Raw genomic sequence first — 23,157 nt, 5'->3', positions numbered from 1 at the left:
GCCTGAGGACACGGGCGTGTCCTTATGTCCACACGGGCATGTGACCCTGTTTCATGGGAAAATTTTCTAAGTTTTCCTCAAACTTCTCAAAGTTCTCGGTTTAGTCCCAAATCAATTTCGATGAATGTTTTGGGCTTCGTAGACCCAAATAAGGAACGACATGCATATGTTTGAAAGGTTTTGAATTAAAAGAGATTTTATGGCCTGATTTTTGCATGGATGTGTATGTTCAACTCCGGTAATGCCTCGTTCCTTGTTCCGGCTTCGGACATGGGTAAGCGGTGTTACACTATTAGAGGTGGCATACAGGCAAGCTTGGATCTAGCTTTCTTCAAATTCGAATTTTCTCAGATTTGAATTAGCTCGAGTTCAAATTTTCCTAGGTTAGGATTTTTTCGAGCTTAGGTTTTTCAGGACTTGAATTTTTTCGGGCTTGGGCATTTTCGAATTCAAATTTTTTTAGATTCAAGTTCGAATAGAGGCGAGTGGGCTCTGATAAATTCAAATAATTTTGAAATTTTAAAGTTATAAATATTTTAATTTTGAATGTAATAATTTATTTTATTTTTATACCATGACAACGCAATTCAGATTTACATTATAAAAAAATAAATTATATATAATTAATAAAAAATTTTATATAAAATAATTAAATTACTAATTGCATCTAATTTTTATCATTAATATGATATGCATATGAATTGACGAAAATATGTTTTCTTGTTTATTATTATATTATATTGACAATTGAATAATTATATTTCTTACTAAATTTATAAATCTAATACTCATATTCTAAAATACTTAATTTAAAACTTAGATATATTATACTAAGCTTAAACTCAAATAATATACCTATTATTACCTAAAGTCAAAATAAATTAATTATAACCTAAACTCATGTTAAAAAAAGAATTAAAATTTTAATAATATTTTATGTCTTACTAGTTATAGGGATGTGTTGTAATATACTAAATTACACATAACAATTGACACTATATTTTTTATTATAATCTATAGCATAATAAAAGTTAAATAAATAAATAAATATATATGTATTGATAGTTTTAGTAATAGTTATATACTATAGGAGGTTCCATTTACTCCTGTGTAAATCTAAAATAGTTTTGCACCATTTCATATATGTTTGTACGATTAATATTTTAACGATCTAACCGTCACATTTTATATTCCATTTATATAGATCATGCATGTCAAATTTGATATAAATTAAAATTTTCTATTTATTTGTTTTAGGTAAAAAGAATTCAACCTTTCAATCAATATTAATATATATAGAGAGAGAGAGAAAAAAAATTTTAATTAATATGATAGAGATATCAGATCGGTTCGAAAATTTACATGCATAAGAAGAAAAATATATCAATAAATTCAAAAGTTGGATTGTTAAAATATTAATAGTACAAATAGATATGAAATGGTGTAAAACTACTTTAGTGCTTACTAAACCTAGTGCTTACTCTCTTTATTTTCTTTTTTTATAGTTTTTATCAAGCCACTCAGGGATCGAAGGAAACGTCGGAGACCTGATCACACTATCGAAGAAATCACATTGGTATAGTTAGACGTTTCGTTTTGTGTATGGCATGTATAGGAACTTGGTTTCTTTTGATATGATATGATCAATGAATGATGTGTAAATACTTACTAGTGATTATCTAATAGAGTGGCTGATGATATACATGTTTAATAGTATGTATGATTAAGTAGTAACTATCACATGAAAACTAAGAAAAATGTGAAAGTAACTTAAAAACAAATTCAAGTATTAAAAATAACGGGATTTTGAAAAATCACAAGAAATTGTAGAAACATGGGTTGATGGTGAATAATATATGAAATTAAAACTCGTTGTGTCTATTTTCATATGGAATAAGCAAAACAGGTAAAGTTTTTGTATTTTATAGGGTATCTGAGTTTTGGTGAAAAAGGGCTAGAACAATTTCTGGATCCCCTGTTCCAAATTTAGAAATTCACCATAAATTTTAAAAAAAATAATTAGGTGGTGTAATTTATATGGTTAGAATCCTTATTGAATCTAGTTTTAATAGAAACAAACGGTATAGTCATATGATTTTTTTACAGAGAGAAAAGTGGTTCATAGTAAGTAGAGGCCAGTGCAGTCGAATTCTGAAACAGGGGTAACTTTAACTAATAAACTGTACTAATTGGCTAAGTCAAAAATTCTAGAAAAAAATTAGTAGATAGATATATGAGTATAGTTTCAGGAAAAATTTACGGATCTTAATTTCGAGTTTTGAAACTCGAGAAATGAATTTTTTTAAGCAACCATGACGCAGAAAAATAGTTTATTCCGAAAATTAAAATAAGTGGTTTAGAGTTGTTTAAAAGGTAAGATAAGTTTAGTAACACCTCAAGCTTGACTCCGGTGACGGTTTCGGGCGTGGGGGTGTTACACATGTTCTTAGTATGTAAATTAGTGATAATTAAGTCACACTTTGAACAAATTTGTCAAGTAGCATATTTCAATTAATACAAAGTTGTATAAAGAAATCGTTTTACACAAGTAAATTGAAAATAAATTAAGAGTATATAAATTTCCAAGAAATAAATACATGTTCCAAAGGAAATAATTTTTGAGCAAGTATGGTCAGATATGTCATTCCACTCCACATACCTCATTCCTAATCAACAGTGTCAGATTTTGTTTTTGGAGGTTTTAGCTCAACAAGCTCACCAAATACTACAATTAGAGGGTTTAACTATTCAATCCTCTATTTATATCCAAATCAACTAAAAAGACCTAAAACTCTGTTTACCAAACACCCTCACAGCTTCCTAGAGTTTGCAAATATCTATTAAATTCTCTTAAAATATTTGCAAATTATTTTAAACAACTGAAATATTTGCAATTAATTCATGACTTAACAACCACATGCAATCATTTTCCATTGATTTTTTTTGATGAATTATAATAACTGGGCAAAGCCCAAATAACAAATGCAATTAGTACAATTCAAATTCAAGTCACACCTAAGACGGTGAACACCCTTAACCATTAGGTCATCACATAGAGTTCTATTTGAAATTTATTTAAACATATTATTTAATTTAATATGTGTTAGTTTTTAAACAAATGTTACAATTTTATGTAAATGCTTTAAAGATATAGTTTTATATATTTTAATAGATGCTTACAATTGATTCGTGGATTGCAAGGGTATGCAAACTAATATATATATATTCTTTGGTCTAAAATTATAACCGAAATTGCGAACCAATTTGCTTAAATTGGCTCAATTTGATAAGTTAAGTCAAATTTAATCGCTAACTATAATAGATGATGTACTATTACATATCATAATAATATAGTATATGGAGAGGGATTCAATAAACTTTCTTTACTTCTCATTTTCTACCTTCTGCTTTACTCACTTACTTTCTTTCTTACCTGACCTTTCACTATTCATAAATATAATCTACCTTCCCTTTTGCTGATAATTCACTGTAATTTAACGTGTACAATGACCCGTTGAACCACTCGGAATACTAAGGATACTAGGGTCGTTCCTGTCTATCAATATCCTGCCAATGCCATGTCTTCGACATGGACTTACATGAATTATTCCTGTCTCCAATGCCATATATATATCTAACATGGGCTTACATGGCTCATTCCTGTCTCCAAAGCCATATATCTAATATGGACTTACATGGCTCATTTCTGTCCTATCCTATCCTGTCAACCCCAATATCCTAACATTCCTAAGGTTCAAACGGGGCTTCCTAATGCTTTTTCTCTGTCACTTCGCCTTTAATTCGACTTTAAATATTCTCAAAAAAATAAGTATATAAATGCTGGAAATTGACAATAATAATGTAAAATAAAAGAATATTGCATTTATTTACTGTAAACTTACCTCGATACAAAATGTGACTAAACTTTACAATTTAGTCCTTTACTTTTTCTTTTCCCCGATCTACTCCCGAATTTCGCTCTTCTTGATCTATAATAGCAAATTTAACTTATTTAATATTCACATTTATCAAAACAGTCCTTGACCCAAACTTTGGCAAAATTATATTTTTGCCCCTAAACTTTCACATATTTACATTTTTGCTCCAAGGCTCTTAATTTAAACTTCATCCTATTTTCTTATGTTTTATGACATGCTGATCATTTTTCCCTTCTATGACAACATCAAATTCACACTCTAACATGTACTTATGACTATTAGGTATTTTTACCGGTTAAGCCCTTTTACTCGTTTTCACTTAAAATCGAGTAGCACAAGTTGTCTAACATAATTTAAAACCTCATATTCTATCATAAAACATCAAAATAAACACTTTTCACCTATGGGTATTTTTCCAAATATGAACCTTAACTTAAATTATTGCTAGCATAAGCTTTATCGAGCTACCGGGCTCCGAAAACGTAAAGAACATTAAAAACGAGGCTTGGAATCACGTACTATGGAGCTTGAAAGCTTGAAACAAACCCTAGCTATGGAGAACCCTTGAAATTTCGTGCTAATGAAGAAGATGATGAATTTTGTGTTATTTTTCCCTTTTTATTTCATTTAATATCCAAATGACCAAAATGCCCTTCCTTATTAAACTTTCAAAAATTCCATCCATGTCCTATTTTGTCCATGAACTTAGAAATTGGTCAAATTGTTATTTAAACCCTCGTAATTAATATTCCAAAGCAATTTCATACTAAAAACTTCTAGAATGCAAGTTTTGCAAATTATTCGATTAAGTCCCTAATCTCAACTTAAGCACTTTATGCATAGAATTTCATCACGAAATTTTCACACAATCATGCAATCATATCATGAACCTCAAAATAATAATAAAATAAATTTTTCTACCTCAAATTTGTGGTTTCGCAACCACTATTCCATTTAGGCCCTATTTCGGGATGTTACATTTCTCCCCCCTTTAGGGATTTTCGTCCCCGAAAATCTTACCTGTGAAGAGATTTGGGTACTGTTTTCACAGAGCCTCTTCGGGTTCCCATGTAGCCTCGTCTACCCCATGTCTATTCCATAGTACTTTCACAAGTGCAATACTTTTGTTCTTTAATTGCTTTATCTACTAATACATGCTTGCCTAATGGATTCGATACTTTAATCACAAATTCTGTAGATTCTATAGGCATACTTGTACTAGACATCAATTTCTTGCAAACATATGAATGAGTTGAACCTGGATTAATCAAAGCAATGACATTAATATCAATAGAGAAAATATACCCGTAATCACATCGGGGAAGGATGCCTCTTCACGTGCACGAATAGCATAAGTCCTTGCAGGGGCTCTAACATCTGGTCTCACAGCCGAATCTCTTAAGGTACCTCTGTTACTTGCTCCTACTCCCGGTTTCCTCGGTGATCTACCTCTAGTAGGAGTATTTCTGGATCTAGCACTCTGTGTTATCTCTCAATTAGCCACCTCTGGACATTCTCGTACAAAATGATCTTGAGCACCACATTTATAACAAACATTTTCACCTGCCCGACAAGGACCATAATGAAGTCTACCACACCGTGAACACCCTGATCTACCCTGTCCAACATTACCTACACTCGCAATCGAGGTGTTCTGAGCCTTCGAATCTTTAAATCTACTGCCTCTATTCTGACTAGAATACCCAGCTGAGAAACTAGATCTGGTAGAAAACTCCTTTGGTCTTTTGGATGTAGCCTGGAATGACCTGCCCATCTATCTCTTCTTTGTATCTAGTGTCTCTGTCTCAACTTTGCCTTTCGTTTTTAATAGCTCATCTACCTTACAGGCTCTCTCAACTAAAATAACGAACTATTTTATTTCTAGGACACCCACTGACAGTCGGATATTATCATTTAACCCATCCTCAAACCTTTACACATAATAGCCTCTGTGGACACACATTCTCGAGCATATTTACTAAGCCTAACAAATTCGCGCTCATAATCGGTCACTGTCATATTATCTTGTTTCAATTCCAGGAATTCCTTTCTCTTCTGATCAATAAACCTCTGACTGATGTACTTTTTACGAAATTCCTCCTGAAAGAAATCCCAAGTGACCTTCTCCTTTGGTACAACTGATACAAGTGTCTTCCACCAGTAGTAGGCTGAGTCTCTAAGAAGTGATACTACACATTTCATACATTCCTCGGGTGTACAAGATAATTCGTCAAAGACTCTGATAGTATTTTCTAACCAAAATTCTGCTCTTTCTGCATCATCATTTTTTATTGCTCGGAACTCTTCTACCCCTTGTTTCCTGATTCTATCAACTGGTGGCTTTTCTCTTATCACTGTACCTGTGACTGGGGGAGCTTGAGCTACATGGGTAGCCTGAGAATCATGAGGGGTGGAGGTCTAACTGCCGGATTCGTATGAACGAACTCGGCAAACAAATCATTCAAAGCTTGGAAAAGAGCTTCTCGAGTCACTCCTCCCTGATTAACTGTTACTGGCCTATTCTCAGATGGCGCTGCCCCTTCCATGGGAGCAGGCGCATTACTTTCTACATCATCATCACTAGCTCGCTCGGGATCCATTACTATAAAAAAAATATCTAAAAATCGTCAGGAGTCGTCACACTATCAAAATACAGGTATGGCATGTATAGCTAGACTTTTACTCACACTAACTGTTCCGAGAACCGACTAAACCTGCTCTGATATCAATAAATGTAACACCCCCATGCCCGAAACCGTCACCGGAGTTAAGCTTGAGGTGTTACTAAACTTATCTTACCTTTTAAACAACTCTAAACCACTTATTTTAATTTTCAGAATAAACTATTTTTCTGCGTCATGGTTGCTTAAAAAAAATTCATTTCTCGAGTTTCAAAACTCGAAATTAAGATCCATAAATTTTTCCTGAAACTATACTCATATATCTATCTACTAATTTTTTTCTAAAATTTTTGACTTAGCCAATTAGTACAGTTTATTAGTTAAAGTTACCCCTGTTTCAGAATTCAACTGCACTGGCCTCTACTTACTATGAACCACTTTTCTCTCTGTAAAAAAATCATATGAATATACCATTTGTTTATATTAAAACTAGATTCAATAAGGATTCTAACCATATAAATTACACCACCTAATTATTTTTGTAAAATTTATGGTGAATTTCTAAATTTGGAATAGGGGATCCAGAAATTGTTTTGGCCCTATTTCACCAAAACTCAGATACCCTATAAAATACAAAACCTTTACCTGTTTTGCTTATTCCATATGAAAATAGACACAACGAGCTTTAATTTCATATATTATTCACCATCAACCCATGTCTCTACAATTTCTTGTGATTTTTCAAAATCCCGTTATTTCTGATACTTGAATCTGTTTTTAAGTTACTTTCACATTTTTCTTAGTTTTCATGTGATAGTTACTACTTAATCATACATACTATTAAACATGTATATCATCAGCCACTCTGTTAGATAATCACTAGCAAGTATTTACACATCATTCATTGATCATATCATATCAAAAGAAACCAAGTTCCTATACATGCCATACACAAAACGAAACGTCTAACTATACCAATGTGATTTCTTCGATAGTGTGATCGGGTCTCCGACGTTTCCTTCGATCCCTGAGTGGCTTGATAAAAACTATAAAAAAAAAGAAAATAAAGAGAGTAAGCACTAGGTTTAGTAAGCTTACAAGCAAATAAATTACAACATTCAACATAATGAATAATTATACATAATGTCACCTAGCCTCATAAACTTTCTTTACTTCTCATTTTCTACCTTCTTCTTTACTCACTTACCTTCTTTCTTACCTGACCTTTCACTATTCATAAATCCCTTTTTCTGATAATTCACTGTAATTTAACGTGTACAATGACCTGTTGAACCACTGGGAATACTAAGGATACTAGGGTCATTCCTGTCTATCAATATCCTGCCAATGCCATGTCTTCGACATGGACTTACATGAATTATTCCTGTCTCCAATGCCATATATATATCTAACATGGGCTTACATGGCTCATTCTTGTCTCCAAAGCCATATATCTGATATGGACTTACATGGCTCATTTCTGTCCTGTCCTGTCCTGTCAACCCCAATATCCTAACATTCCTAAGGTTCAAACGGGGCTTCCTAATGCTTTTTCTCTGTCACTTCGCCTTTAATTTGACTTTAAATATTCTCAAAAAAATAAGTATATAAATGTTGGAAATTGACAATAATAATGTAAAATAAAAGAATATTGCATTTATTTACTGTAAACTTACCTCGATACAAAATGTGACTAAACTTTACAATTTAGTCCTTTACTTTTTCTTTTCCCCGATCTACTCCCGAATTTCGCTCTTCTTGATCTATAATAGCAAATTTAACTTATTTAATATTCACATTTATCAAAACAGTCCTTGACCCAAACTTTGGCAAAATTATATTTTTGCCCCTAAACTTTCACATATTTGCACTTTTGCTCCAAGGCTCTTAATTTAAACTTCATCCTATTTTCTTATGTTTTATGACATGCTGATCATTTTTCCCTTCTATGACAACATCAAATTCACACTCTAACATGTACTTATGACTATTAGGTATTTTTACCGATTAAGCCCTTTTACTCGTTTTCACTTAAAACCGAGTAGCACAAGTTGTCTAACATAATTTAAAACCTCATATTCTATCATAAAACATCAAAATAAACACTTTTCACCTATGGGTATTTTTCCAAATATGAACCTTAACTTAAATTATTGCTAGCATAAGCTTTATCGAGCTACCGAGACTCCGAAAACGTAAAGAACATTAAAAACGGGGCTTGGAATCACTTACTATGGAGCTTGAAAGCTTGAAACAAACCCTAGCTATGGATAACCCTTGAAATTTCGTGCTAATGAAGAAGATGATGAATTTTGTGTTATTTTTCCCTTTTTATTTCATTTAATATCCAAATGACCAAAATGCCCTTCCTTATTAAACTTTCAAAAATTCCATCCATGTCCTATTTTGTCCATGAACTTAGAAATTGGTCAAATTGTTATTTAAACCCTCGTAATTAATATTCCAAAGCAATTTTATACTAAAAACTTCTAGAATGCAAGTTTTGTAAATTATTCGATTTAGTCCCTAATCTCAACTTAAGCACTTTATGCATAGAATTTCATCACGAAATTTTCACACAATCATGCAATCATATCATGAACCTCAAAATAATAATAAAATAAATTTTTCTACCTCGAATTTGTGGTTTCGCAACCACTATTTCGTTTAGGCCCTATTTCGGGTTGTTACAACATGACATAATTATCACTAAGAATATAGTTTACAATTATATCGGTACACTATTAGTATTTTTCAATTTCCACAAGGTTAATATTTGTAAATAAGGAACTTAAGAAATTTGTTTATTTAAATTTTCAAAAATATTCACTAATTAATTTCTATAATAGATGGTTTAATTCCTTGGTAATAGTGTTTTATTTCAATAATTTTACCTAATAAAAACTAAAATATTATAAACAAATAAATGCTTAGCAATAAAATGTGTCATGTTCTTATTTGTCATTTTACACATATCAGTTTTTAGCTATCAGCTTTAAAGAAACAATTAATAGAATCAGTTGGTCAAACTAGTCACTGCAATTAGCAATCAACCATTAACTATCAACTCTCAGTCAATTGTCAAATAAGACCAATATCCAAATACGTAAAATTTCAAATGTTACACTATGTTTATACATTTAATAAGTAAATTTGATACTAACAAAAAAAAATTCATTATAGTATATGATGTATAAAAGATGAAATAAAAGTATTATTTTAAATTATGTTTTTTTCGATACAATATTAAAAATAGGGGATGAGATTACACGGTTTAAACAGGTATCTAATAAAAGCTTTAATTATCGCTCCATTTGAGTTAAGAATATTTTAAATAATGATATAATTTTGTATTATTGTTTTACATATATTTTGTATGTTAAATAATAAAATCAATATGCAGTAGATTAGAAAAAGCTATTTAAAATTTGTAAAACGTATTAGGTGATGAAAGTGTAATGGTAGGTATAAAATTAATGTTCTGTGAAAAGTAATTAAATAGCATGGAGGACATAATAATATTCTATCTAGTTAAAACAGAATTATACAATATTGTAATAAGACCTAAGTTCTAAGTTGAGTAAAATACCTTCAGCTTTATAGCTAATTTGTACTTTTTATCAATAATATATGATAAATGTGTTTAATATAGTTAAAATATGAGAGATTTATTTTGTAAAATTTCTGAACATGTTCGAAATTTGGAATTAATTATGAGGTTGTTTCAGAAAAAAAAAACCAATTATAGTACACTGTAAATCATGTGGCATAACGAGGATCGTAAAGGTAATTAAAAGAAGGCAAAAGAGGATGATTAAAAAAGGAAGCCTAGAAGATCTACCATACCAATTTTGGTTCAAATGAGCAACTAAGCCAATAAAATAAAAATTGTCAAAAATGGCAACAGCTACTTCAATTACTTGCCTCATACTATCCCCAAACATTGATTGTGTTCTTTCTATTCTACCCTTATCATTCATCCTTTCCAACTTATTAGCTCTTTCAAAAACTAGTCAACCATTTCCTTAAATGCATCCTACCTTCAACATTCTGTCCGCTGATCTCATAACCCATCCAAGGATTATCTCGCTACATTAGCTCAAGGGCTCTCACTTCTAGATCCCACTCCATTCATACTGCTTTTGCAAAGGGGCAGCTGAGAAAAAGACGCTTAAGAATTTACAACTGATCCTACCATACCTAGCAACCTATGTCAATATTAATTACACATCCGAATCCAAATGTTTAAATAATTTATACTACTTAAAATTCAACTGAATTATATTTTTTATTTAATACATAATTAATTTTAATCTTTTATGATATAATAAATCTTTTATATTTAAAATGGTGAAAATAATTTAAAAAATTTTGAAAATTTATTGTTTTTAGTAACATTTATGAAAAAGACCTTTAAAATATCATGAAATAATATTCAAAAGCTATAAAACAACACATTTTGTCCGAATATGTCTAAATAACCAAAACAAAAAATTAATATGAAAAAAATCAAAAACTGAACTGTATTATGATAAACAATTAAAAAAATCCAAAAAATCTAATCACAAAGTCAAAATTTTAAAGGATCAAAATTAAATTGTAATTTTTATGATAGTAAAAATAGAATTTTATCATTATAAATTTTTATATCTTTATAATTTTTAAAGGATTAAATTATTTTTTATTATTTTTGGGAGTAAAATATAATTTTACCTTTACTAAATAATAAAAAATTCATTCTAAAGAGGTCGGGTCCTACTAACCTCAACCAAATCGATATGCTTCCTCCATTCCCTTAGTTCCACAATATTATTACTAATCTCGTCTTTCTCTAGAGCAACTTGATAACCCAATTTTATCGTGTATTTTCCTATGTTTCCATCGTTCAATCTTTTCTCTCTAATAAGAAAAATTCGGCTTCAAATATGGGAGGATTTGAGTAAAAATATAAGCCTAGGCTTGAACAAAAAAAAGACCCGTTTAAAAAACGGGCTTGGCCTCGAGTAAGGCATTTTTGGCCTGGGCCCGAACTAGCCCGAATTCACTAAAAGACAAAAAAAATCTACTCTTTCTTTTGTTTTTGAATGTTATTTTTTGTTGTATTCTACCTATTTTGCTACCATTTTACTATTATGTTGCTACTATTTTGTTGCTATTGTTTGGATATTGTATAAAACTTATTTTATTGTTAATTTTGTTATTATTTTAGAGATTTTTGCTTGTTAAGTTGCATTTATTTTAGTGTTATTTAAGTCTACATATTTTTTAAAATTTATTTGCAATTTGTTGAGAAATATTTATTTTGATGTTTTTAATATTTTTGATGTATTATATATATTTAAAAATTATATAAAAATAATATAAAAATCAATACAGATGAGCCGGTTTGGGCACGAGTGGGCTGAATTAGGCCTAAATTTTAGCATTTTTATCTGGACCGAACTTGAACAAAATTTTAGACCCTTTTCGGGCCGAGCCAAGCCCAATCCTAATAGATGGACCTAAATTTTTAGTTAAATCCAGTCTGACCTATGAATACCTCTACCCCGACATTCCTTCCTCCTACCTGTAAAAGTGTATCCTCACCACCCCAAATCTGTCTCTCAGACTCTTTCTTAGAAGATTTTTACCAGTCAACATGTTTTTTTATACCCAAGAGTTAGTATTTCCCGCCTCGGTCTTCAGGAAGCATTCCATATTATGGTAAAATCCAACTCTTTCATGGTGATACGCCACGCTTGTTTTGCCAAGAGACCATGTTGAAATGACCCATTTTCCTAAGTTCAAATTAAAGCCGATAATCTTTGGGCACAAAAAGTTTCATAAAAGTAAACTTACGAGATAAGATTTATTTAATCCGTTTGAAGTGATTCGATTCATTATTTTCATAAAAAAATTCATTTACTTAAAATTTTAATAATTCAATGAAACATTTTAATAAAACTAAAATTATTGAAGTAAATAATATAACTCTTAAAAGAATAAATTTGTATATAATTTAAATCATCGATGTAACTCGATTAGTTTTAAAAGAATTCAACTATAAATAAAAATATGTCACTTGTATTTACTCAATTATACTCTTTCATAATAATTGAAAATATTTACTCAACTTTTTATTCCATCGTAATTCCTTTTTTCTTTTAAATTTACTCTTACTTTGTTTCAGTGCTTTCAAAAATTTCTACAAAAATATTAACTTAGGGTGAATTTGGATTGGCGGTGCATTTACCTGTTATTAGTGTAAAAATAACGGTGACGGTGAGATTAGATACTGTAACGATACTGTAACGTGAGATAAAAAATAAGCTAAACGCACCACACTGCACCCAATCGCCCATCCAAACCCACCCTTAAACAACACAAGATTTGAACCCAATAAAACCACTTGACTAAGCTTTTGAAGAAATTTCTAACGTTACGACCAATTGCAATTAAAAAAAAAATCATTTTTCTGAGACCGTGTTAATACCAAATTCAAAACATTTGAAGTGCCATGATTTTCCTTTCTTCAATTAAAATCTTACCATCAACTGCAGACAGAAGGGGATACCAGTTTTTATCTTATTTTAAAATTGAATGAACGCATATAAATTGTCGAAATCTTTATCTGATCAACCAAAAAGAACCATCTTTGAATCTTTGTCGTCCCACACACCCCCATCAATGAATTCCTCAACCTTCTTCATTCATATCTTAAAAATTATTAATAAAACAAATTTAGGGCAGTTAACCTGAATTTGAACATGAGAAAAATAACGCATGCAAAACCCTTGAGGCTGCCCCATAAAACTAAATCTAGGCCGGGTGAAATTGGGCTCTCTCATGTTTTCTTTATCTAGTCAAAGCAAGAACTCATTTGGAACGGCCTCGTTTTGGGAAAGGGAATGTTTGAGGATTGTATAATAATTACCATTTGAGTTAAAATTTGCAAAGATCACAAAAAGAGCTTCCAAAATATGAAATGAATAGGAAGGAATTAGGGTTTACTTGATGCCTGCAACGCAACGAGAGAGCCACTTACAACTAAACTTCGCTCCCTCCCTCTCAAATGGCAACTTGAAAAACCCTACTCCCTTCCTTCTTTGTGATTTATAGGCATATCGCTTCCCAATTTTGCCCTTTTTTGCAACCCCATGTTCATGACCCGAGCTACACAGGGTTCAGGCCCGGTCATATAATACAAAACCCCAGTTTAAGTTAAAATATGTTTAATATCTATGTATTCTTTATAAATTTAAACTTTTGTTTCAAGAATTTAATTAACATTTACTATTAAATTTGCTGTTGAATTAATAAAATATTTTCACTTCATAATTATATAACGAAAATATATATATTTATTTTTTTACTTGTAGTGTTTTATTAAAGTAACTCTATTTTAAAAATGCTTAACAAAAAAATTATTATAAATTTTAATTTTATGTGATCTATATATATATAAAGATAAATATAATATAAATATTTAAAATGGGTTTGACTACCATCAACCAAAATATTATAGACAACTTCTAGCAATTAAATTACTCTTCTTTAAAAATAGACAAATTAATCCTTAGATTAAAAAGTTGCATAAAAACTGACAAAATAATTAATGGAAATGAATAAAAATTTTAACAAAATGACTATTTTATTCTTTGATCTACGTATAGATTAAATAAAGATAACAAAACAAAATCCAACTTTTAGTATAATAATCTCCACGATACTTTTACTGTTATTGCATTGTATTTATTAAAGATATCACATTTTGTATTCTGTCCAAATTAGGTCTGTGATGTAGTAATCAAATCAATTGAGGTGTTCAAAGATATTGAATCTTTTATTTGGTTGTAGGTTTTTGTAGACAAAGTAAAACGTGAAACGTAAGTAATTTTGTGATTCACGTCTAAAAAGAAAGCAATGAAAAAGAATGTTGTATGTCAAATGTTGATCCATTTTATGGATATTTTGTTTGGGATGATCTTTGAGATTCATCAATAAACCCCAATAACTAGGACCAATACCATAAGCCTCCATAAGTTGGAAGTAGCCAAATTTTGGCTTTCAATTGTCTTTTTCTTTTCTTTTGGAACAGAAGGGTAACTTCATTAAGATTAAAAAGTGATACAGGAACTACAGCCCCAATAAAGCCACCCAACAAGAGCAGCAAACAGACCCATGCCAAAGCAGAGCCCCAGGCAGCTCTATGTAAACAAGCAAGGCTGCCACCATCCCTTCAAATGCGAGAACAGGAGAGGAATCAAGCCCGGAGCAAGGGCACCAGCTATGAGGGCAAAGGCCCTGCTGCATTGATTCCCGTTTTTCTGTAGCCCTCTGCTCTCGCTAGACAGGAGCCGAAAACTTGCAACAAAACCAGGGCAGGGCAATGCAACCACAAAGCAGAAAATCAAAAGGCAAAGAAAACCAAGACAACAGCCTCCAGCAACCACAGCCCAACGCGCAGAAAGACAAACCTGGAGGCCTAACCATCGGAAACCAACTAACCTAGCAGCAACCTTCGGCCCCTGAGTATAACCACAGTGGCATCAAACATCAGAGGGAAGATGATCTCTCCCTTCGTGCGCATTTGGCAAGAGAATAAAAACCACTCCCACAAGTGGAAGGTAGAAAAATGTCCCCATCAAGCAGAAACAGCCAAGACTGCTGGCAAAAGTCTAACCAAGGCCAAACATGCAGGAAAGCAGGGGGGAGGGGAAATGGAAAAAGTAACCGGAACAAAAAAGATTAAGGTTAAGGAGAGCCAGTCGCACAAGCCAAAGGCATAGGGTTTTCTTGAGTTTTAGAGAGAGGCAGAAGATATTTTTTTTTCTTGAGTTTCCGAAAACATAAGTGAACTGGCTTTCAACACTTCTACTGAAAATGGGGAAAAACTTTGCATCAATACTATGCAGTTCCCCTAGCTAAGGAAGAAAACCACAGTACGATATTCATTCTTTGGTACAAAACAAACCACAGTTGGGAATAGGGGAAGGGTTAAGAATTAAAAAAAAAAAAAACAATTGTACATCATTTAAAACTAGCACCAGAAAAGACCATTCTCGAACATTATCACAAGTCTTAAAAGCACTAACAGCGAACTATATACCTTGAATGTATTCTCTCATTAACCCAATAAACCAAAGCTGCTAGGTGGCCATACCTAACAAAGAAGAGATCAGAAAAATGCTTTAAGTGCTTTGCAAAATTTGACCAATAATAAGAAACATATAAAATAAACAGAAAGACTAGGTAAGTACTGCAAATCATAATCCATTTGAGCGGAAACTTTAAGTGAAGACATGTCAAATATACCAATATTCATGTCTGTGTTCAAAGATCATGGGAGTTGATCCAACATAACCTTAATATATTGCATACATACCCAGTTTCTAAACCCCTACACATACAAGACCGTCAAGTCTTACTTATAAATGATAAGCATGCACCTTACTTTTATTTCTTTCTTTCAGTAATTCGGTAAAGTTTATAAGTGAAAGGTCTAACATCATGTGAATCAAATGATGTTTCTATGGAGACAAGTTGTGTCCCGACATTCTAAAGATAGACAAAGCTTAACAGCATCTTTTCAAACCAAAACTACCAAGAAAGCCCATTTTTTTTACTATTTTAATTGGAACCTAATTTGCTTGTTTGAGACATTAACACCAAAAGGTTGCATCATGATCCGCCAAACTAGTTCAAGTCCCAACCACAAAAATCCTAAATCATTTAAAACTGGTTAAGCACACAAATAAGACAAGTGAAACTAATTTAGTTGAGCCAGATAAGCATAGTCTTGGCTTTTTAAGCACTAAATTCACTGAAATAATGGTTTTATGACATGCAAGAACTAAAACTGGGTCAAAAGGGATTACCTGCAAAAGGATAAATGAAAAATGCCAAAGAACTCATACACCAAATCACTCTATGTTTAACATGTCCCATATTATTAATTCCAACAAATATACTTCAATTCATTCTTGTGAACAAATCCAAAGGCAATAGAGTTAACAATGCTTACCCTCATAAACACTTTCCCTTCAATAAGCCCATAAGGAAGAGGACCAAAATGCCGTGAATCACGTGAAACATACAAGTTATCCCCTTGAATCCAAACATGCCCCTTTGGAACCTATCCATTTAAACCAAAAGCAAAATAACAGAAAAATGATCATTCAAGAATCTAACGCTATGTTATGTGTCACAACTCAACCCAGCCCACAGGGAATGAGCGTATTATGAGAGCATAAGCCAGAATTGTCTTCTTTGGGCTTAGAGGTCCCTCAAAGTTGTGCCGTCCTAGGTGCACCTCCAGAGGTTTGAACCTACGCCACAACACAGACAAACATGAGTGCACTCTTATCAGAAATACCAACTGATTCCGTTCTGATAAAAGTGCACTCATATGTGTGCTGTGATGAGGGTTTGAATCTCTAGAAGCACACGAGGAGAGCAAAACCTTGAGGGACCTGTGGGACTCAAAAAAGGCAATTCTAGCTTATGCTCTCAGGACAAGGCACATGTTCAGCGGGCTGGGTCTGCTGGTGACTATATGTTTCTGCAAAGACCCAAGCTTTTACTTTTCCTTTTCCAATCCTCCATTCAACATAGTGTTCCATATCAAAAGAAATTAGAATTTTGCTCCTAGTTGTAAAATTATAAAAATCCAATCGCAAAAACAACTCAGAGCCTAAATGTTCATTATTCAGCTATATCTAATCCATCAAAACTACAATACTCAACAAGATGAAAAAACATAAATGAATACTTTGTCAGAACACAGAAGACCCAATTAAAAGGAGAAGAAGAGTACCACAAGAGAACGGGAGCTGAAGCTCCGAGTGGGGTCTAACGAGAAAGTAACTTTATCACCTTCCATGGCTACAATGCGCTTAGTTAGGGTCTTATTAGGGTCGAGCGGCGACCGAACCAAGACCAAATCACCCGAACCCAGTTTGCCTATCCGATGAGACAAGTGTTCCACAAGTACGACGTCGCCGGTTATGTTTAACGTTGGGAGCATACTAGGACCCAGAACCTGCATCAATTCAATTAATTCCTAAAAAATAAATAAATAAAAGAAAAGAAAAGAAAGAAAGAAGAGGGAAAGTTTGAGTAGGTTACAGACATGGTTGGATGATACTACGTAGGCGTCGGTGACGTGTAGCAAGCAAAGGAATTTAACGATAATGGAAGCTCGATCCATGGCTTCTTTTGCTATGCTTCTCCATTGTCTCATTTTTTTTTTTTTGCCCCTCTTCTTTTAGGGGTTTGTTGGGTTTAAGCTCGTTCGGTAAATTAATATAACGTCAGTATTTAGAACTTATTTACATATTTGACTCAAAAGTTTTGGTTTTTCCCGAAATTAATGGTTTATATTCACACTTTTCAGATAAACCTAAAACACAAATACTTTAAGAAGAAAATAAGAAACACCTGTAACATAGGTTTTTCTTGTATACATAATGGAAGTTTATTAGCTTAATATTGATGACCACAAAAACTTTATTGTTCATCAATTTAATTTAACAGAAAAATTATTTTTTTCTCAGACAAATGTATAATTTGAAGACATTGATACTAGGAGCTCAAGTCAAAGCTCAAAGCCTTGTATGAATATACAACCAGTGACAAGGAACCAATTAATATCCTAAGAAAGTTGTTCTATATGGGTACAGGCTTCAACTTCATGCCATGTTTATCTGTCATGTATCATGCTGTTTGGTTTGGATTAGTTAAACTAATCAATCCTTTCTAGATTAAACATCACCATATCTTCAAGCCCTAACCGAAAATTGCTTTGAGGAAGACATTGGAGACTCTTGATTGCAATATCAGCTTTCTCTTTTGCCAACTCTTGTGCCCTTTCGATTCCCCCACATTGCTTTACTAGTTCGATTGCTTCGTCAAGGGAACCAGTCTCACAGAACTCAGATTCAATGATTTCTCTAAGTTTTGTCTCCTTTTCGAGCGCAAAAATTACAGGTGCTGTGAGGTTGCCTTTTGCTAGATCACTACCAGCTGGCTTCCCCAGCTGCTCTGCTGATTGTGTAAAATCCAATATGTCATCAACAACTTGGAATGATAGGCCAAGATTCTTTCCATATTCATACATTTGCTCTGTTACACTACGATCAGCTCCACTGAAAATGGCGGCTCCCTTGGTACTAGCTGCAATCAATGAAGCTGTTTTGTAATAACTCTTTAGCAAATAGTCCTCAAGTTTGACATCACAGTCAAACAAACTCGATGCCTGCTTAATCTCACCACTCGCAAAATCCTTAATAACCTGCAATATCGTTAATGAGGATACACTTGAGACTAGTTAAAGTAAAATATCAATAGTTTGAGAACTATCTCCATAGCCACAGCACGTTTCGAATCTCCACAGGTGGTACTTTTTAGTCAATACTTGGGTTTACCCTAAATGTTAGGCCTAGGTCCTACATACCTGGCTAATGAGCTTAATGACTTCAAGGTTTTCAAGATTTGCAAGGTACCATGACGACTGAGCAAACATGAAGTCCCCAGCCAGTACGGCTACTCTCGTGCCGTACAGTTGGTGAACCGTCTCTTTTCCTGCAATTAAATTAACATACAGTTCCAAATTAGCAGTCTCCCAAATGATGAAAGACTAGGAGAAAAAAAGATATCGAAGAAATTCAAGCTCTTCCCTTGAGATCAAAACTTCTATTATTACTATTAACATTACTATTGAATGTTAAAACCGAGCAGTCAGAATCATTCGATGGAATGGTAGGTGCAGTGGTTCCTGTCCCTAACATGCACAGGCTAGAAATTTGGCGACAGTTTCACTCTTAAACACCACCACAACTACCAATTTGTTATATATGTACAAAGAATATGGACGCCCCACATTTGCACATGCACTTATTGTATATACTGAAATAGAAATTGCCCTTATACATGTGTATAGAAGGCTGCAACCATAGCCTCAATTATCCTGAAGAAAATGTACTTCTTGCCGACTATTTAACGTTAATAAAGAATCTCCAACTCGTAAACTACTGTAAAAGCATAGTATTTTCTTTTTTTAAGAAAGCCGGAGATTTCCATTCCTAAAACTTCTCTTTTCCCTCTTTCTGTTGTAGAAGCTGACCCTCAACAATGGTACAGAGTTGGCCTAGAGTAACTCGCACACCAAGATGATCCATCATCCAGGATGATCAGTGCGGTGATTAGACCAAAAGCATAGACTACCTATTTCTTAATGCACTTGCATGGAAGAACTATTATCTCTTTAGGTTTGAGATGGTTTCTTCTTAAGAACAGCACATCGAACACATGAAAAAAGATGTTAATTTACGGGCTAACCTCTTCGCATATCACTTTCATCTAATACATCATCATGTATCAAGCTTGCAGTATGAATCATCTCAATGATCTCCGCTAATCGCCGATGCTTTGTAGTAAGGTCCCTGGAAAAAAAAGATATACAAAATGGAGATTAGTCTAACACTATAACGAAAATGTGTTTAATATGTTAAGAGAGTTCTGAATCGTTACTTCAATCCGACTAACTCTGCCGTAGCTCTTGAAACTAAGAACACCAGGGCCGGTCTCATTCTCTTACCACCAGCACCAAAGATCTGCTCAGCTGCAGACATTAGAACAGGGTTCTCTGCACCAACAATCTAGCAGATCATCATCATCAGATACATAACTAACATCAAGATCTTCAAAGAACTAAACAAATCAAAAAGTCAATTCTTCCAAGCTAAGCAGACAAATTGAAGCAGCTATGCATAATCAATCAAGCAAACCTAAGATTTCAATAAACAAAGAAGCAACATATCTATTAGTTAATTCATCTGGCCTCATTAGATGAACCAAAACGTGCAAAACCTTATTAGTGACCATAGAACTTGAACAAAATCATCCCCAACATGCAGAAAATCCGATATATGACAACGGAACTATAAGGGACAAGTAAGAATTAAAGTCTCAATGAGCACTTACTGACTGGAGATTTTGATTTAGAGTCTGGAGGTCATCGGCTACAACTTTGAACAAGTTTGCTAGTGAAATGGGACTTTTAGCCTCTTTCTTCAAATCCAACACTGGCGCAGTACGTTGACCGACTCCTACATTGATGTCAAAGTGGACAAAAATCTATTATTCCAATTACTGAACTCAAATCTGTAATAACAAAATCTAATAACCAAAACATAAGATGAAAATTAAACTATTCTTTCCTATTAAACTTGACACCAATAACCAAAAGAATAATCCCAAGTATATGAATTCCAATAGTAACAATAAAAAAGTATAGAACCTCAACCAAGTAATGAGATACAGACAGATTAAAGATACCATGCCAAAGCAATTTTTGAAAACTAACAACAAATATACAGTGTGCTAAATTTGATAGAACCGAGTATAAAATTGAATTTGAATAACTTACTACCAAAAACAAGATTAAAACTTGAAAGATGTTTAGGTAGCAAAAATATTACCATCAAGCAGAGCCTCTGAAGTATTTGTGGAGAACACACGAGTTCTACTAATGTTTTGCCTGCAACAAGCCATTCTTCTAGCTCCATAGACTTTAGTGGCAAATGTTTTTCCATGATTCTTCACTACGTGCCTTTCAATTGAAGAATTAGAAGAGGAGCCAACAGCAACCAAATCAAGCACTCTTGTTCCAAAATCAAGATTGTGGCATGTCATTGACATCATTCTTAATACGAACACCCAACCAAGAACCCAAAAAAAAAAAAAAGAAGAGCAAAAATGCCAAGTTTTGCTCTTTTTAACAAAAACCCAGAAATAAAAATTCCATCTTTAGTCAATTTCCCATAAAAGAATCACTAAAATGAAGAAAACAGGCTGAAAGAAAAACTGGGTATTCGGCAAGAAACTGTAAAAACGACTTCAAAAGAGCTCAAAAGGATGTCTTCAAACTTAAAAAGCTTCCATTTCTATTACAAGAAAAAAAGAAAACAATGTCCTCCCAAGTTTAAGAAGGTTCAGAAATTTTGGGTGGATGAAAAGATCCCACATAGGACTTGTTGTAGTTTTGTCCTGAGCTGCTTATCAGTTCAATAAAAGAGTTTGAGAGGCTATTGACGTTTTTTCGCTACAAAATGAAAAAAGCGAGATTTGTTCAAATGCATGTAAGAAGGAAATTTTATGGAAATTAAAGAAGGGCCGTAGGATATATTATATTTGGGTCAGAATCAATTAAGAGGCCTCCTTGCAAATTGGCGGTTTTCGATCGAAACATGAGCCATGTAATACCTCCTTTATATCTTCTTGCAATTGAGTGATCAATATAGAATTGCCACGTGTTTGATTCTTTCTCATCCAAATAATTAGTTGATGATTTTATCATTAAACTCCATTATCCATGATCAAACATGTTCACCGTCCTAGATGTAACATGTATTTGAGTTGTGCTAATTGTATTTATTATTTAAATTTTGTATTGGTATTATAATTCAAAAGAAAAAGAAAGAATGATGTTTTAACTTTTAAGTTCTTAAATACAATTTATTATAGTTATTCACACATAGTATTTTCAAGTTTAAACATTAAAAAACCTCTTGTAAACTCTATTTAAAAATTGAAATCCCTAGCAATTAATTCAGCCTTTGAAATATAGTTTTTTTTTTAAATTCTTAACAGCTCGTTAAAAGATGATACGGCGGTTAATATGATGGTTGATGTGAAAAAAATAATAGTATGATGGATGGCACAGCATTTGATTTGGAGAATTTAATTAATTTTTTTAATTATTTTATGAGGGATTAATTTATTTATAGAATTTATATAAAATAGTTTTAAAAATTTATAGAAAATTATACTATGTTAATTAAAATGACAAAATTTATAAAAAAAAACATAGCAACATGCTAAAATGGAGTTTTTTTTATTCCACTAATGAATAATTATGTGTAATGTTTGACACCAATTTAATTGAATCTCTTTCATTATTTATCTATAATTTTGATATCACAAGTTTTAAGAAGGTTGATTCAAAAGTAAGATTAAATAAAAATGTTGTTGCCCTCAAATAAATTCTCTAAGTTATCAAATATTTATTTTTATTTTTAAACTCATAATTTTTATCTGTACCTATATAAAATAAGTGTGCAATATCTATTATCTATTATATGATTTATATTACAATAAAACATAAATACGTAATATTATAAAATTATTAAAATTTTAAATATTGGTAAAGAAATAAAATTGGTAAATATAATAAAAGTGCCATATGTTAATATTTCAATACATAGTTTTCCATTCGGTTTATATTTTATTCAATTAATTGCAATATTTTATTCTTTATTTATATAAATTATACCCATTTAATTTTAAATAAATTAAAAATATTCTCATGAAATTGAAATAATAAAAAAATATTGGAATAACTCAAAATATAAAAAAGCAAGATGTGTCAATGTGAATAAATCATTTCTCAAAAATAAAATATTATATCTGGTCAGATTTGAATCTTAAATGGATCTCAAGAAATAAACAGAGACAACCACATGTGAGAGAGAAATAAATATTTGATTATTTTCTGAAAACAATAACTTTAATTTTGTAAATCAGGCTTTGTTTGATTTAAAAAGGTACATATATAAATT

At 32.2% G+C, this 23,157-nt stretch overlaps 2 protein-coding genes across 4 annotated transcripts; both read right to left on the bottom strand.

Moving 5' to 3' along the window:
* Positions 1–14,477: 14,477 nt before the first annotated feature.
* Positions 14,478–17,977, bottom strand: LOC107895306 (mitochondrial inner membrane protease subunit 1). Of its 3 annotated transcripts, none has more exons than XM_016820618.2 (5): positions 17,670–17,969; positions 17,355–17,579; positions 16,563–16,673; positions 15,648–15,701; positions 14,478–15,066 (listed from the first exon to the last, which is right to left on the bottom strand). In XM_016820618.2, exons 1-4 carry the CDS (start codon positions 17,778–17,780, stop codon positions 15,666–15,668), a joined length of 483 nt encoding a protein of 160 aa, XP_016676107.1. In that variant the 5' UTR covers positions 17,781–17,969; the 3' UTR covers positions 14,478–15,066; positions 15,648–15,665. The 3 variants fall into 3 exon arrangements, with proteins under 3 accessions (XP_016676107.1, XP_016676106.1, XP_016676105.1); XM_016820617.2 differs by lacking the exon at positions 14,478–15,066 and adding an exon at positions 15,389–15,415; XM_016820616.2 differs by lacking the exon at positions 14,478–15,066 and having other exon boundaries at positions 15,389–15,701; positions 17,670–17,977.
* Positions 17,978–18,032: 55 nt separating this feature from the next.
* Positions 18,033–21,691, bottom strand: LOC107895305 (solanesyl diphosphate synthase 1, chloroplastic). Its single transcript, XM_016820615.2, has 6 exons — positions 21,019–21,691; positions 20,522–20,646; positions 20,069–20,196; positions 19,877–19,980; positions 18,993–19,120; positions 18,033–18,830 (listed from the first exon to the last, which is right to left on the bottom strand). The coding sequence occupies exons 1-6, from the start codon at positions 21,239–21,241 to the stop codon at positions 18,282–18,284; spliced, it is 1,257 nt and encodes a 418-aa protein (XP_016676104.1). The 5' UTR covers positions 21,242–21,691; the 3' UTR covers positions 18,033–18,281.
* Between the last annotated feature and the right edge of the window lie 1,466 nt (positions 21,692–23,157).

This window comes from Gossypium hirsutum, chromosome A13, assembly GCF_007990345.1.
Source record: "Gossypium hirsutum isolate 1008001.06 chromosome A13, Gossypium_hirsutum_v2.1, whole genome shotgun sequence".
Classification (NCBI taxonomy): domain Eukaryota; kingdom Viridiplantae; phylum Streptophyta; class Magnoliopsida; order Malvales; family Malvaceae; genus Gossypium; species Gossypium hirsutum.
This window is presented reverse-complemented; position numbering and strand designations above follow the sequence as displayed.

Coding starts and splice junctions, on each gene's coding strand:
- LOC107895305 (XM_016820615.2), bottom strand. CDS start 21,241: ATGATGTCAATGACATGCCACAATCTTGATTTTGGAACAAGAGTGCTT. Junction 20,197..20,521: donor TAAATCAAAATCTCCAGTCA/GTAAGTGCTCAT, acceptor ATGATCTGCTAG/ATTGTTGGTGCAGAGAACCC. Junction 19,121..19,876: donor TGAAAGTGATATGCGAAGAG/GTTAGCCCGTAA, acceptor ATTTAATTGCAG/GAAAAGAGACGGTTCACCAA.
- LOC107895306 (XM_016820616.2), bottom strand. CDS start 17,780: ATGAGACAATGGAGAAGCATAGCAAAAGAAGCCATGGATCGAGCTTCC. Junction 17,580..17,669: donor ACGTAGTATCATCCAACCAT/GTCTGTAACCTA, acceptor GAATTGATGCAG/GTTCTGGGTCCTAGTATGCT. Junction 15,702..16,562: donor AAGGGAAAGTGTTTATGAGG/GTAAGCATTGTT, acceptor CTTCTTTGTTAG/GTATGGCCACCTAGCAGCTT.